The sequence below is a fragment of the Rhinatrema bivittatum genome, chromosome 3, assembly GCF_901001135.1.
Source record: "Rhinatrema bivittatum chromosome 3, aRhiBiv1.1, whole genome shotgun sequence".
In the NCBI taxonomy this organism is placed as follows: Eukaryota; Metazoa; Chordata; class Amphibia; order Gymnophiona; family Rhinatrematidae; genus Rhinatrema; species Rhinatrema bivittatum.
In genome coordinates, this window is record NC_042617.1 from 375396035 (window position 1) to 375412763 (window position 16729).

The following is a 16729-nucleotide window of genomic DNA, read 5'->3' on the forward strand; positions in this document are numbered from 1 at the left end:
TTCAGTACCTGAATGAAACTCACCTTGGGCTACCAAGTATGTACATTTTTATTTTACTTTATAAAAATAAAGTCCTTTTCTGATATTTCTGTGTCCAGTTAATTTATATGGTCCTTTATTACAGGAAAAGGGATCTTAGTGGTTGGTACTAGAGAGGAAGGGATCTGCATCAGATATAATAAGGGGCCCTGACCTTAGCCTGGCTTATTACTTCCATTTTAGTGCTGGGCTTTTGGTGCTAAGATACCCCCAATACGTAATAGGGGTTTTAGCACAGAAAAGTCATGTGCTAAAGCAGGAGTTAAAACCCACGCTAGGATTAGCATGGGCACATGCAAATTGCAGGGTAAGGTAAAGGAGCGTATTAGGCACGAGACCTTAACTGGGCCAACTAAATTCCAAACCCTCTCTCAACTCCAGAGACACCCAGCCCAGAAAGGAGAAGACATTGCCTCCTCAAGCGAGGCTTCTGTCAATGCCGGCCCGGTATAGCTCCAGGCTGAACTGGCACTTGACAGTGCCACTCCTTCACTTGATTGGTCCCTCCTCTGTCATCTGACAGTGAAAGGACCAATCCCCTTTCAGAAGGCTGCCCTTGCAGAATTCCTGGGCCTCCGGTGGTAATTCCGCAGGAACGGACTCCTTCTGCGGAAAGGGTTGGAATTTGCAGCCCTTCCCACAGTGTCACAGGAGGCAGGGTCCCTGCTCAGAGTCACACCCACCCTGCCCTGGTAGTCAGTTGGTGGGGGTAGGCTCCTGTGTTAACTGTGAATTTTATGGGACACTGCAGCTGCAGAGCGTAGGTCAGTTTGATACACTCTGAGATCTAGAAGATGTAAGCTTGGACATAACCACTTAGCAAAAAAAAAAAAAAAAAGATTGTAACATTCATCATTACAGTTTCTTGGGAATTTTTTCATCCATCACATCCCTCTTGGAGTTAGTATATGACTTCAGGACACTTAAACAAAGATAAATCAGTATTATGATGGGACAGCAGCAAACTTACATCTGGACTGCATTTGTTCAGAGAGACTTTTGGAGAGGAAAACTAAGTTTCATTCTGGTTCTTGGATATCTCTTGTGGGGGAGGGATAATACACCCTTTTTGCTCCTTATAATTTATTGGATTGTTATAATGGGGTATAGTGCAATTAGGTGGTATTCTTGTTGCACTATGTACATACACACACACACACACCTACTTGGATTTTGTTTTTGCTTTGCTTGATGACGTGCTTTAATTTCTTTTATTTTTCTCAGCTAAACAAACATTTATTTTTATTTATTGTGTGTGTTTTGCTGACTCCTGGGCAGTCATCTAGGTGTGGTCCACCTACAAAGTGGTGGTTGCCTAGGCTGGTACAGAGTGTGCATAGTGGCATTGTCTATCTCCAGTTCATCATGAAGTGCAAATCACTGAGTCTCTAAATTCACAGTAAGGCCCAGTAGGTTCCTTGTGTGCTAGTTTCCCCCTCCATCGGTCCTGGTGTGGTCCAAATCACAAAGCTGGGGTTTTTCCAGGTTGGTACAGTGTGCGCATAGTGTCATTGTCTATCTCTAGTTAATCATGAACCCGCAAACCACAGAGTCTCTAGTTCTCAGTGAGGTCCAGTAAGTTTCTTGTATGCCAGGTTCCCCCTCTATTGGCACCAGTTACCTGAGGGTGAGGGGTACTATCAGGGCTGGATTTTGGGCAACTGGTGCCCTGGGCAATTCCCCCTACCTGGTGGTTCCCCCCACCTGATGGCGCCCCCTTCGTGGGAATCTCTTCAGCCATAGTGGGAAGGGATCTGCCACGGCTATGCTGTCACAGGATGGGTGATGCTGGCAGTGATCAGAGCACCCCCCCTGCTCATGGCAGCCTGGGGTACCACTCAGGTCATCCACCCAAAAATCCGGAGCTGGGTTCTATTCTATTCAAAGTTCTTTGAAGGTTTAACACACAAATCTTTTAAGTCAAAAGGAATAGTATAGAGATTAGCTGAATGGCACCTACGTTTTCCCCAGCGTTCCACTGATGAAACCAGAAATGGATGGCAGGATCCTGTCCATTCGGAGAGCCCGCAGAACAAGCAAGCGCTGAAGCAGAGTCAGGCTTTCTAGCCCTTCAGGCCACGTCACCTACAACAAAACAAAGTAAAACCTCACAAAACGGTCCCCGTTCTGCCTGCAAGACTTATTGTAAGAACAATACTAGAAAAAAAAAATCTACACCTATGGCTTACATTTGTTGTTTTGTTTTTTTTTTTAATTCTTTTATTTTCACATTTTGAAATTATTCCAAGACAAACTCTTGTACAGAAAATTCGATGTCTAATTGAAGAAAAGAAATTGTTACAGAGTAATGGCACACACACATTCCAAATCATACAGCATATTGCAGACTTCTAAGTTATAAGAAAAATTGGGGGGCGGACATGGGAGCGTTCTTTAATGTTAGAAAAACATATAAGTAAAGACTGGCTCATCGAATAGAGCAACAACCAATTCCAATTCCTTACACCGAGCCAAAAATGGGTGCTTCTAAGGAGCGTGCCACTAAGAATGCTCTAAGGTGCTCTGGTTCCTGAAAAAGATAATTATTATTCATATATTTGACACAGCATTTGCAAGGATATTTTAAAGTGAATCTAGCTCCCAGTTTAATTACATCAGGGCGCATCACAAGAAATTATTTTCAGCGTGTTTGTGTAACTTTGACTACATCTGGAAAAATCCAAATTGGACAGCCATAAAAAGGAATTTGTTTATTTCTAAAGAATAATCTCATAATGTGATTACGTTCCGAGAGGAATGCGAATGATATGAGTAATGTTTTTTTAGCATCAATCCCTGTTTCCAGCGACGTCTCTTGAATATTTGTTAAATCCAAGATTGATGTTTGACCTCCTGGGGGATTCTGTTCTTCTACTTGGCCACGCTGTTGCAAATAGTATGCTTTAACTATCACAGGTAAAGCTGTGTCAAGGATTTTTAAAATTTGCTTCATATAACTCTTGAAGAGTTCCAAGGGTGAAATTGATCTTATTACTGGAAAGTTAAAAATTCTAAGGTTATGTGCCCTTAGCGAATTTTCAACCACCTCTAATCTTTTATTAACAATTTTTTCAGATGTAATCAGCTTTTGTTGAATATTTTCCATAGTGGTGGTCCTCCTATCCAGATCTTCCACCTTCTTATTAAAGGTTGATAATAAATTATTATTTAGAACTGTCTGGTTCCTTGTTTCCAATGTTACCTGGGACAACATTTTAATTGAGTTATCTATTGACTTTAATGCAGTCCAAATCCCATCCATAGTAATGTTTTCAGGCCTTGATGTTATTGAGCTCGCTGTTAGAGCTCTCAGCTGGGCCTCTCCTGTTCCCATTTCAGTTTCTCCGCTCACCCCTTGTGTACCTTGTAAGGCTGATGTCCCTGCTGCTCCATAAACCGATGGCGTGGAAGCCAGGGAGGCCATCATTGTCCTCTCCCCTCCTCGGCTCAGACCTCCCAGCCACTGCGGCTCGCGGGTGTCTCCCGGGCTTTCCTCCTGCTCGGCTGTGCTGCTGCCTTCCCGGATTGACACCGGGTCTGCCCCCGCGTCCTCCGAAGCCAGGGAAGGTGCGAGTTCCTGGGGTGAGCGGGTCTGCTCGGCTCTCCAGGGCTGAGCGTGCCATCTTAGGTCAAGGAGGACGGCGTACGCTCCACCGTCGTTCCCCCATCGACCAAGCTCTCCGGCGACGAGGTTATGGCTCCTGTGAAAAATCCTCCGATTTGAGGCGGTCAAGGGTCGACTAAGGGTGAGTTAACATTTACTCCCCTTAGTTTTCCCTCTCTCTTAGTATGAGGCATTTTCTGCAGTTCTCAAGGCAAAGAAATAGTATGAAGGAAACAAGCCTCTACTCCGATGTTCTCCACAGATCTATTCGGCGGCCTGGCTTACATTTGAAGATTTTAACTATTTTGCAAGCACTGCATAAAGGATATAAAAATGTAAAGACCCACTGAGAAACTTACTAAGGAGTAAATACCTGTAAAATGTCATGTGTACAATATAGGCCAGAGGCGTGAACACCCCCCATGAGAGGTTGCTGTAATGGGGGGTGCCAATATCTGCCCCTTACTAGTAGTGGTTGCCCCTTAATATTATGGCATCAATGGCCTTAACAAACCTTGCCTATGTGTGAGATCAGTTTAGTGGTATTGTGTTAGTGTAGTGTTACCTTCCTTAATAGGAAGGGATTGAGTAGTAACAAAACCCTTTTGACCATGGGACACAGAGGGGCAGATTTACACGTGTAGGTGGGTTATGCGTGCTGGGCCTATTTTCAAAAGGCCCAGCGATGCGCGTAAAGCCCCGGGACGCGTGTAAGTCCTGGGGCTTGCAAAAAGGGGCGGGGCGGGGGCCAGAGGCATCGCGCACAGGGTTTGTTTGTTTTTTCGGGCTGGGGCGGGAAAGGAAAGTTCTCTCCGAGGCCACTTCGACTTCGAAGCGGCCTCGGAGGGAACGGGGAAAGCCAGCAGGTCTCCCCGAGGGCTCGATGCGCGCAAGGTGCACTAGTGTGCACCTCCTTGCGCGCTCCGACCCCTGATTTTATAACACGTGCGTGGCTGCGCGCGCATGTTAAAAAATTGGGAGTACATTTGTGCGCACTGGGTAGCGCGCACAAATGTATGCCACGCGCGTACCTTTTAAAATCTGCCCCAGAGGGAACTGTTGAGAATAAGCCTTAGCACAAGGCTGAAGATGCAGGTGTCTTTCCTTGCAGTGTCCGGAAGCTAGTTGGAGGGTTAAAATGTCTGGAAATTGTCTGGATTTTAACCCCCCAGTCCAGCGTAGCAGCCGCATTTCAAACCTCTGCCTGAAGTGGCTGTGGTTTAACTCTACAGCCAAAGGTCGTGCTACACTACTATGGAGGACTTGCTTTCACATGCCCCTTCCCCCTTCTATCTTCGGCAGCTAAGGAATTCCCTCCTACCTGTGGCACAACAGCACAAGGCCCAGCAGGGCCTTCATTATCTCTCCTCTCCCACCCACAGTGCAACAGAAAGAGGCCCCAAAAGAGCCTTCTGTATTTTCCCTATCTCAACCACTGTGCAACAGTAAGAAGCTCAATGGGACCATCGGTATATCTCCCTTCCCTTCCACCTGCCCGCAATGCACCATGCAACAGGAAGAGGGTCCTTAGCATCTCCCTCCAACCCCACCCTACCCATAGTGCAACATGAAGCTGCCCAGCGGGGCATCTGTACCTCTCCTCCTGCTGCAGTGCAACATGAAGAGGCCTAGCAGGGGCCTTTAATATCTTCCTTTCCACCTACAGCAGTAACAAGAGGCCCAGTGAGGCTGCTGGTGTGCTGAAGCAGAGGAGCCCTCTAGGAGACAGCCTGTTGGGGGGTGGTGGTGGAATGAAAGTTTGTGGGGGAGGGGTGGAAGGACAGACCATGTTGGGAGAGGGGAAGAAGAGAGCCTATTGGAGGGGGAAAGAAGAGAGCCTTTGTATGTGTGTGGAGGAGAAAGCCAGTGAATGTGAGTCTGTGGGTGTGTGAGGGAGAGAAAATGTATGAGGGACTGAGAGCACCTGGTGTGTGTATGAGGGAGAGAGATCCAGTAAGTGTGAGAGCCTGTGTGTGTGTTTTTGAGGGAGAGACAGTCAGTGAATATGAGAGAACCTGTGTGTATGTATATAAGGGAGAGAAAGTGCCGTGTGTGTGTGTGTGTGTGAGAGAGAGAGTTACAGCCAATGAGTGTGAGCCTGTGTGAGAGTGTATTTGAATGTGACAGAACGTGTATGTGTCTGAGGGAGAGAGATAGCTTGATGTGTGTTTGAGGGAGAAAGTGAGTGTGAAAGACCCTGGGGGTGGAGAGAACCTATAGATGTGCATGTGTGAGTGAGTGAAGGGGAGCGATCTAGTGCCAGTGAGAAATGCTGTGTGTATATATATATGAGGGAAAGAGAGCCAATGAATGTACAACAGCCTTTGTGTGTGGGTGAGAGACAGCCAGTGAGTGTGAGGAAAGGAGAGAAAGTTGAGTGTGAGAGAGCCTGTGTGTGTGTGTGTGTATGCGCGAGAGAGATAGAGTCAGTAAATTTGTGAGAGCTTGTGTTTATGAGGGCGAGCCAGTGAATGTGTGAGATCCTGTGTGTGTGTGAGGGAGGGAGAGCCAATGACAGTGAGAGTCTGTGTTTGTGTGTGAGAGAGAGGAGTGTGCATGAGAGTCAACATGGGTGTATGAAAGAATGAATAGGTATATTAGGAGGTATATGAGAGACAAAGGATAAAGTGTTCACGCTCTGTCTCTCCCACTAATCCACAACAATCTCAAGATGATTGGAAATCAAAAGTCCCCAGGTAAGGAGAACTGGAGTTATTTTTCACCCCTATTTGTTTTAACTATTGAATGTTATTAGATGTGTCTGCTGTTTTGATATATTTGATTGATACTTGGTACATTTTTAAATATTTTATTACCAGTTATTAATTATTGGATATTAGCCAATTCATTAAGGGGCCAATTTTAAAAGAATCGCACAGCAGAGAGAGAGAGAGAGCGAGACTCTTTTTATAAGGAACTCATAAGTAAAATATTTATATCACTGTAAGAGTCAACTGGTAACTCGAGGTGAGGTTTTGGTGGTGGTCTAGGGTTTAGAGTGCAGTTTTACATGCACAGTCAGTGAAGATTTGATGTGATTTAGAATGAGTAAAGGTACATAAAGTAAAGAAACTGAAGACTTGGCTTTTCGGTAGAGCCTTTCCTGTCTCCTAGACTATATTCTACTAAGATATTATTCAATCAGCTGTACTTCAATAACTAGCAGAATGTCATATAATTATGTTATAATGCTAGAGTTATTCTCCTGAGGTTGGCTTCAACCCCCTTCTCTCTGTTATATCTCTCTACTTTGATTATCTGTCTCTTCATTTCCAATTCCAAGTTATTCACCCTTGTTATAATGTAACTTTTACCTTCTGCTCCTAATCTGTCTCCTCTTTTGAGGTTTGACTAGTTACTGTTAATGTACTATCGTTCTATGTAAACCGAGTTGATTTGATCTGTATCAAGAAAATCGGTATATAAAATCCCTAAATAAATAAATAAATTTGTACAATGTATTCTCAACCTAGTTTGATGCACTCTCTACCTAGCTGCTATCAAGCTATTACACGCAACATTAAACAGAATGTTAGGAATTATTAGAAAGTGAATGGTGAATAAAACAGAAAATGTCATAATGCCTCTGTATCGCTCCATGGTGAGACTACACCTTGAATACTGTGTACAATTCTGGTCGCCGCATCTCAAAAAAGATATAGTTGCGATGGAGAAGGTACAGAGAAGGGCGACCAAAATGATAAAGGGAATGGAACAGCTCTCCTATGAGGAAAGGCTAAAGAGGTTAGGACTTTTCAGCTTGGAGAAGAGACGGCTGAGGGGGGATATGATAGAGGTGTCTAAAATCATGAGAGGTCTAGAACGGGTTAATGTGAATCAGTTATTTACTCTTTCGGATAATAGAAGGACTAGGGAGCACTCCATGAAATTAGCATGTCGTACTTTTAAAACTAATCGGAGAAGGTTCTTTTTCACTCAATGCATAATTAAACTCTGGAATTTGTTGCCAGAGGATGTGGTTAGTGCAGTTAGTGTAGCTGTGTTTAAAAAAAGGATTGGTTAAGTTCTTGGAGGAGAAGCCATTACCTGATATTAATTAAGTTGACTTAGAAAATAGCCACTGCTATTACTAGCAACAGTAGCATGGAATAGACTTAGTTTTTGGGTACTTGCCAGGTTCTTATGGCCTGGATTGGCCACTGTTGGAAACAGGATGCTGGGCTTGATGGACCCTTGGACTGACCCAGTATGGCATGTTCTTATGCCTCATTTTCATAAACTCTAATCAAACTCCTCCCCTTTGAATAATTTTAAAAATTTGCATATGCATCTTGCAATGCAAAAAATAACACTTGTATTATGGCCCTGACACCCACCATAATACAATTTGATGAATGACCCTCTTAGTTCATACCAGAGGCCACAAGTAGTAGCAGTGAGATTTGAAGCCTGGTCGCAAGTCCACTGCTCTAACCACTAGGCTACTCCTGAGAGAATAGGAGTTATTTATCACCTGCTCCTCTGTCTTTGATTTGCAGGCCTAAAGCCTTAGTGAGGAGTATAGACACAAGGTTAGAGATTTGCTGCTAGCTCACACTCTGTCTAATAAGCCATTTCTCTCTTTTGTGATATTTTGGAAGGAAGTTTTTGTTCACCCTTTCTTCTAGGTGAGAGGTTTCCCTTTATTTATATCTTTTTATTATTTTCAAATTATATATTTATTTATTTAAAATCTTTTCTATACCATCGTTAAGTTAAATACCATCACAACGGTTTACAAACAGCCACATAAGAATATTAAAATTGAACTGGATAATATATGTTATAGAAAGTGCCATTAAGGTTCTGGTTACATAGATTATCAAGATAAATACTATTTGATTAGTGCAATAGATATTGTCCTTTTCTAACATGTAATGGTTTTTAAATTTTACATGTAGAACTCACTTTGCTGTGTAATTTTATCTAAGGTTAGTGGTGAAACCTAAAACAACAAGTATGCACTTAGAGAACTAGGTGCTGGGTGCAGAAATTTCCAAAGCCATATCAAGAGACATTGAATAAAAAATACAAAATCATTAAAATATTAGAAACCAGAAGTAGAGATGTGAATCGTGTCCTCGATCGTCTTAACGATCGATTTCGGTTGGGAGGGGGAGGGAATCGTATTGTTGCCGTTTGGGTTTTAAAAATATCGTGAAAAATCGTTAAAATCGTGAGCCAACCCCCTAAAACCCACCCCGACCCTTTAAATTAAATCCCCCACCCTCCCGAACCCCCCCCCCCAAATGCTTTAAATTACCTGGGGATCCAGCGGTGGTCCAGAACGGTGGCGGTCCGGAACGGCCCCCTCAATTGAATCCTTTTGTCTTCAGCCGGCACCATTTTGCAAAATGGCCGCCGCAAAATGGCGGCGGCCATAGACAAAAACGATTCGACGCAGGAGGTCGTTCCGGACCCCCGCTGGACTTTTGGCAAGTCTTGTGGGGGTCAGGAGGCCCCCCCAAGCTGGCCAAAAGTTTCTGGGAGTCCAGCGGGGTTCAGGAAGCGATTTCTTGCCGCGAATCGTTTTCCGTACGGAAAATGGCGCCGGTAGGAGATTGACTGCAGGAGGTCGTTCAGCGGGGGTTCCGGACCGCCGCTGAACGATCTGCAGTCGATCTCCTACCGGTGCCATTTTCCGTACGGAAAACGATTCGCGGCAAGAAATCGCTTCCTGAACCCCGCTGGACTCCCAGAAACTTTTGGCCAGCTTGGGGGGGCCTCCTGACCCCCACAAGACTTGCCAAAAGTCCAGCGGGGGTCCGGAACAACCTCCTGCGTTGAATCGTTTTTGTCTATGGCCGCCGCCATTTTGCGGCGGCCATTTTGCAAAATGGCGCCGGCTGAAGACAAAAGGATTCAATTGAGGGGGCCGTTCCGGACCGCCGCCGTTCTGGACCACCGCTGGATCCCCAGGTAATTTAAAGCATTTGGGGGGGGGTTCGGGAGGGTGGGGGATTTAATTTAAAGGGTCGGGGGTGGGTTTTAGGGGGTTTTAGTGTGCCGGTTTTCCTGCCCTCCCCCTTCCCCCGATTTACGATTTTTTAACGATAAATCGGGGGAATTGGTATTGTATCGTGGCCCTAACGATTTTTGACGATTTAAAATATATCGGACGATATTTTAAATCGTCAAAAAACGATTCACATCCCTAACCAGAAGGAAAAATAAAATGAGACATATGCTTAATGTAAATTTGTCCACATTATATAGGGTGAAATGAGAATTCAGCGATTAAATCTAAAAGGAAACTCAGAAAATTAAATACATATACTGTCTCCTCCAGAAGTAGTTAAAACAGGAACTTCCCTGTCCTGTAGAAAGTTCTCCAGCTGCATGGGATCAAAGAAAATAAACTTAGCTCCCTGACAAGTAATATGGCACTTGCATGGGAATTTGAGGGCCAAGACTCTTAGTCTCATTGCAAGAAATGATTTCCTTTTAAGATTGAGTTTCTCTGACTATGTCAGGGAAAATTGCAATTGTTTCCCCAAAAACAAGGCCTGTCGTTTAGAAAAAAAATAACCATAAGGTTAATTGCTTATTAGATTCTAGAAAAAAATGTAGCAATAAGGGTGATCGATTCAAGCATCTCAGTTCTCGACTGCTCAAGGAAGGCTGACAGATCAAAATCTGGAGAACAGATCTGCTCACCCATATTGGCAGTACTCTGACCCGAGTAGAAAGATAAAGCAGAGTTGCTTACCTGTAACAGTGTTCTCTGAGGACAGCAGGATGTTAGTCCTCACACATGGGTGACAACATCGGATGGAGCCCTGGTCTGGAACTTTGATCTCAAAGATTCTAGAACTTTCAAACATGCCCTAAAATGATTCCAGGTATCGCGTGGCACCTTATAAACTAACCAATTTATTACAGCATGAGCTTCTGAGGGCAGAGTCCACTTCATCAGAAGGCTAGAATTCTATTTTTCTGCTGATTCCTGGATCGTGGCCAATTCCCAATCATGATCTGCATTCTCATTTGCCCACTGTTTAAACTCCTTTAAATTAACTTTAGGGTGCAAAAGTTGTTTAGTGCAAGTAGACTGGTTTAAATCTTTCCTAATACTCTGAATCTTAAAAATAATTAGGATTTGATCAGATCATAACATTTCTTTAACTTTCAGGTCTTTGACTTCTTGCAGAAGGTTCTGTTATCATAAAACAGAATCTAAAGTGTGTCTGGCACTATGGATAGGTACTTCTATTAATTATTGGAACCCAATTATCATAGCAGAAAAAAAAATCCATGAGCCTGACTGCAATGCAGGTCATCTACGTGGATATTAAAATCCCCCACTATTAATAATTTTTGGTACGTAAGGCTCAAAGATGTTAAACAATCCAACAATTGGTCATAGGTGATGGCTGTTGAAGATGGGGAAAAGAATATTAAATAGATATTCCAATCATATATCTTTATTAATAGTATTTCAAGTGCTGGTGGAATAGAGAAGTCTAATTGCCTAACTTAAGATATTGCTGGTGAGTTTCCTGTATGTAAGTATATATCTCAGGCAACAACCCTTACGAAGAATGTTATGTTCAAGATGCCATGATTCTGTCACTAAAAACAAAATCAGAGTGATACCTTTTCATGATTTCCTGTATATTAATCTTCTCTCTTTCTTACTGATCTGGCATTTATGTAGCCAATATTTATTACAGGTTAATTACTATTTACATTAACTACCAGTCAGAGCATGCTGTAGTTCTTTCAAATACAAAAGATTTCTACCTCATCTAGTGTACCCAGATTGATTGGCACCATATTTCTTTGTTGTCCACTTATAATAGGAACAACATTAATCATATTTAAAACCCGTAAGATACACACAATGCTATCAAATAGTCAGCATGTACAAGTATCACAATTTTCATTCACCCATAACGTTCAACTGTTTCATTAGTACTTACTATAGATGATATGCCTTTATGTGCAAACTTTAAAACAAAGGACACCTAATGAATTTCCAGAGTCCTCGAAGAGGCCCACAAAGGGGTACACCCTTTGGCGGGCCCTTAGGCGGGGTCTGCCTAAGCTGCAATTGATGGCATCACTGTGTGGGGAGGTGGGCTTCCCTTCAATCCAGCAACAGAACAGGGTTTGCAACAACAGGAGAACCCATTCAAGGTGCTAGTGCCGGTAAAGTGCAAAGTACAGAAGAATCAGGCAGCAGGATTCTGTAAGCCAGTCCCCAATGTCCTAAGCAGGCCATCTTTTATCAGGCACACGCTGTCTCCAAATGATGACGTCTCTGTGTGGAGAGGTGGGCTTCTCTTCTATCCAACACTGAACAGGGTTTTACATACACAGTCAGAGGAATTAACTGAAATTTGAAGTCACTAAAGAATTTCTATCATTTGAATCGATGAAAGGTACCAACAAGCTTCAAACAAGCTAGCTAGAGACTGCATTGTATAAATCATTTCCTCGTGTTGACACCGTTCATCGATTCAAATGATAGAAATTCTTCAGTGAATTCACATTTGCAGTTAATTCCTCTGACTGTGTAGGTAAAACCACACCCCCCAAACCTGCCGGGACCACCACTAGACCACCAGGTAATTTTAAAATGTTTTGGGGGGCTCGGGAGGGTGTTTTTTTTTTTTTATCGGGCCATTGGCGCCATTTTTGAGTGGCAGCCAAAATGGCGCCGATGGCCCGAGAGCGCCCACTGGACCACCAGGTACTCGTAAAAGTTTGGGGGGGGGGGGGGGTTTGGGAGGGTGGGGGAAGGTAAGGGGTCAATTTTAAAGTGTCGGGCCTCACTAAAAAAAATTAATGATGTGAATCTGAACCGATTCCGATTCACATCACCACCGATCAGATTTTTTTCTCCCTCTAGCCGAACCCGATCGTTAAGACGATCGGGCACACGATTCACATCTCTAATATATAGCATGTCATATTGACTCTCTCTCAAAAGTTTTCTCCGCTAATGTGGGTAGAACAGAAACAAAAAAGGTATAGTTATTTCTGACGTTGAATCCCGTGTTACTCTACTGCATTCCGCACTAGGAGACCCTCATTTCCATTAACTCCTCCAATTTGCCTACTAAAGCACATTGAGCTATTTATTGCGCGTGTTAGGGCCCTAATGCGAAATGCTAAATGACCAGTAAGTTTATACCTGAGGCAGCGGAGGGTAATGTGGCCTGCCCAAGGTCACAATGAGCGACAGTGGGAGTTGAACCTTAGTCTGTAGCCTGTTGCTCTAACCAACAGTACAAAAAACCAAGATGATTCAACGCAAAATCTCATTAAAATATGTTCTTTAGCACAGTTCTACAGCCTCTTCTTTAACATGTGCAGCAGAGGGATTCCTTGAAATAATTATTCATGAATAAAAAAGTTTGAAAAAATCTCACAAAAAAAATCTTGCTATCCAGTTTGGCTAAGCATATATAAAACTGTTCATCTTTAACCTCAGTCATGATTCTCCTGCCTGAGATAAGTTTGCATATGCTGAGTCTCCAATATATGCAAATCTATTTGCTATGTATCCATTGCAGATACCTCAGAAACCCTACTGGCTGTAGAGTCCCGAGGATCAGGTTTGGGAAGCCCTATGGCTGTGCCAGGGTGGGGGGGAGGAGGGGTGCCGGAGCAGCTGTTCAGTGTACTCTCCACTGTACAGTGTGCTGTGCTTACCTTTGCAGGGTCTTCTGGCTGTTCGCTCTCACAAAATGTCTTCCATGTCAAATCCTTCCCATCCTTACACATTCGATCAAAGACATCTCCAAACCAGTTGTAATACATCGCTAGGATCTGAAGGTGTTACAAAGTAATAACAACAGAAATAAATCAGACTAATAATTACATCTCTGGAGCAATTATTTTAATTTTGAAAGCAAATTTATTGAAGTTCACTTAATAAAATATCAATGGAATATTTCATCAGTTAACTAATACATTAAACTATGACATTAATACCTTCCCACCAACATATTGATGTAAGGAAAATTCAAGAGCTTTTTTTTTTTTTTTTTAATTAAACAGATGTTTTATCACTAACAACTTCCATTGCACTGTACGCCTGAGCGCTCACATGAGTATAGGGAGAGATGAGAAGTAATGAGGAGTAGAGATGTGAATCGGAACCGGAATCTGATCGGTTCCGGTTACGATTCAAAATCTTAAAATTTTTATCGTCCGGCTCGATTTTTTTTTTATCTGCTGCGCCTGATCCGATAACAAAAAACCCTCCCCCACCCTCCCGAACCCCGAAAAAACGTTTTAAAATTACCTGGTGGTCCAGTGGGGGTGCGGGGAGCGATCTCCCGCTCTCGGGCCATCGGCTGCGTTAATAAAAATGGCGCCAATGGCCCTTACCATGTGACAGGGAATCTGTGCCATTGGCCGGCCCCTGTCACATGGTAAGGGCAAAGGGCCATCGGCGCCATTTTTATTAGTGGCAGCAGATGGCCCGAGAGTGGGAGAACGCTCCCCGTGCCCCCAATGGACCACCAGGTAATTTTAAAAGGTTTGGGGGGGGGCGGTCGGGATGGGGGGGGAGGCTAAGGGGGTCAATTTAAAGGATTGGGTGGGTTGTTTTTTTTTGTTTTTTTTTAATCGGGCCATCGGCGCCATTTTTTTTAGTGGCAGCCAAAATGGTGCCGATGGCCCAAGAGCGGGAGATCGCGCCGGGACCCCCCCACCCACTGGACCACCAGGTAATTTAAAACATTTTGGGGGGGTTCGGGAGGGTGGGGGGATTCGTTTTAAAGGGTTGGGGTGGATTTAGGGGTTGTTTGGTGTGCCGGTTTTCCCGCCCTCCCCCGATTTATGATTTTTCACGATAAATCGGGGGAATTTCTATTGTATTCCAACTCTAATGATTTTTGACGATTTAAAAAAATATCTGACGATTTTTTTAAATTGTCAAAAAACGATTCACATCCCTAATGAGGAGTTGCAGAATGAATGCACTTGTGGTGAGTAAGAAAGGCTTGAACTGTATGAGGGAACAGAGAGAGCGCCAATGAAGTGACTTGAAATGAGGGAATATGTGTATAGTGGCACTGGTGGAAGATAAGTCACGCAGTTGAACATTGTGAAACCCTGCTCACAAGAGACAGAGGTTTGAGCATGCAACCATTTAAGTGAACTGCAGCAGAGAAAATAAAGGAGGACAATGAAACTATATAACTTAAGCCACCAGCCCAGGAAACAAAGAATGAAATTGAAAAGGTTGTCAGACCACTTAGTGTAAAGGTACTTAACTGAATATTGACTAGATTAGTCAGATATTCAGGTAGGGGATTTGCTTGTCACAGCTCCCTGAACCTCTGCTGGTAATTTTGTAGAAAATATCACTAGAAAAAAATATATCAGAGGATTGAAACTCTTAAGTTACAGAAGTATGACTGGGAAAGGGATTTATGAAAGAAATGTACTGGCAAACAGTCCTAGGAAGCAAACAGATTTTCACCCTGACTAACAAGGGTATTCTGACACATGGGTACCAAGTCCCCAGACAAGAAAAGGGGATTGGCCAAGAAGGATGGAGAAGTGTGCATATATTCTCTCTCTGTGGTTCTGCCTGAGTCTTGGCCTTTTGACAGAGGAAGTGACCTATACAGGGTCAGACAACAGATAAAGCAAAAGCCAGGCTGACAGAAAGTGACTTATCCAGGCTAGGTGACAGCACATGATTGGCCATGGAATTTAGCGGAGCTAAAATCTCTGAAAGCTGGGACTGTGGAGGGCCAGAACCACTGAATGTTAAAATAGCCATGAACCTAGTAGAGCTGTAAACCCAAGCCAGGGAAAACCTTCCTACCAAGGGAGGAGAACTGAAAAACAGCAGCAGGCCTGGAGGAAGAGTGGTTCCCCTTGAGTAAGGGGACCCCAGTGACAGATCTGGAGATCAAGCAGTTCCCCTTGAGCAAAGGGACCCTAGTGGCAGTCTGGGAGGCAAAGGGACCCTAGTGGCAGTCTGGGAGGCAAAGTCAGAAGGCATTTGACAAAGTTCCACATGAGAGGCTTCTAGGAAAAGTAAAAAGTCATGGGATAGGTGGCGATGTCCTTTCGTGGATTGCAAACTGGCTAAAAGACAGGAAACAGAGAGTAGGATTAAATGGGCAATTTTCTCAGTGGAAGGGAGTGGACAGTGGAGTGCCTCAGGGATCTGTATTGGGACCCTTACTGTTCAATATATTTATAAATGATCTGGAAAGAAATACGACGAGTGAGATAATCAAATTTGCAGATGACACAAAATTGTTCAGAGTAGTTAAATCACAAGCAGATTGTGATAAATTGCAGGAAGACCTTGTGAGACTGGAAAATTGGGCATCCAAATGGCAGATGAAATTTAATGTGGATAAGTGCAAGGTGATGCATATAGGGAAAAATAACCCATGCTATAATTACACGATGTTGGGTTCCATATTAGGTGCTACAACCCAAGAAAGAGATCTAGGTGTCATAGTGGATAACACATTGAAATCGTCGGTTCAGTGTGCTGCGGCAGTCAAAAAAGCAAACAGAATGTTGGGAATTATTAGAAAAGGAATGATGAATAAAACGGAAAATGTCATAATGCCTCTGTATCGCTCCATGGTGAGACCGCACCTTGAATACTGTGTACAGTTCTGGTCGCCGCATCTCAAAAAAGATATAATTGCGATGGAGAAGGTACAGAGAAGGGCTACCAAAATGATAAGGGGAATGGAACAACTCCCCTATGAGGAAAGACTAAAGAGGTTAGGACTTTTCAGCTTGGAGAAGAGACGACTGAGGGGGGATATGATAGAGGTGTTTAAAATCATGAGAGGTCTAGAACGGGTAGATGTGAATCGGTTATTTACTCTTTCGGATAGTAGAAAGACTAGAGGACACTCCATGAAGTTAGCATGGGGCACATTTAAAACTAATCGGAGAAAGTTCTTTTTTACTCAACGCACAATTAAACTCTGGAATTTGTTGCCAGAGAATGTGGTTCGTGCAGTTAGTATAGCTGTGTTTTAAAAAAGGATTGGATAAGTTCTTGGAGGAGAAGTCCATTACCTGCTATTAAGTTCACTTAGAGAATAGCCACTGCCATTAGCAATGGTTACATGGAATAGACTTAGT

At 43.4% G+C, this 16729-nt stretch overlaps 1 protein-coding gene across 1 annotated transcript in view; it reads right to left on the reverse strand.

Moving 5' to 3' along the window:
- Positions 1-16729, reverse strand: part of LOC115088599 (dynein gamma chain, flagellar outer arm-like) — a 535861-nt gene that overhangs the window by 63542 nt on the left and 455590 nt on the right. Inside the window, exons 93-94 of the mRNA XM_029596857.1 lie at positions 13304-13420; positions 2000-2124 (exon numbers count right to left, since the gene is read on the reverse strand). Of these exons, the coding sequence (XP_029452717.1) occupies positions 2000-2124; positions 13304-13420 (242 nt within the window). The remainder of the gene's footprint in view (positions 1-1999; positions 2125-13303; positions 13421-16729) is intronic.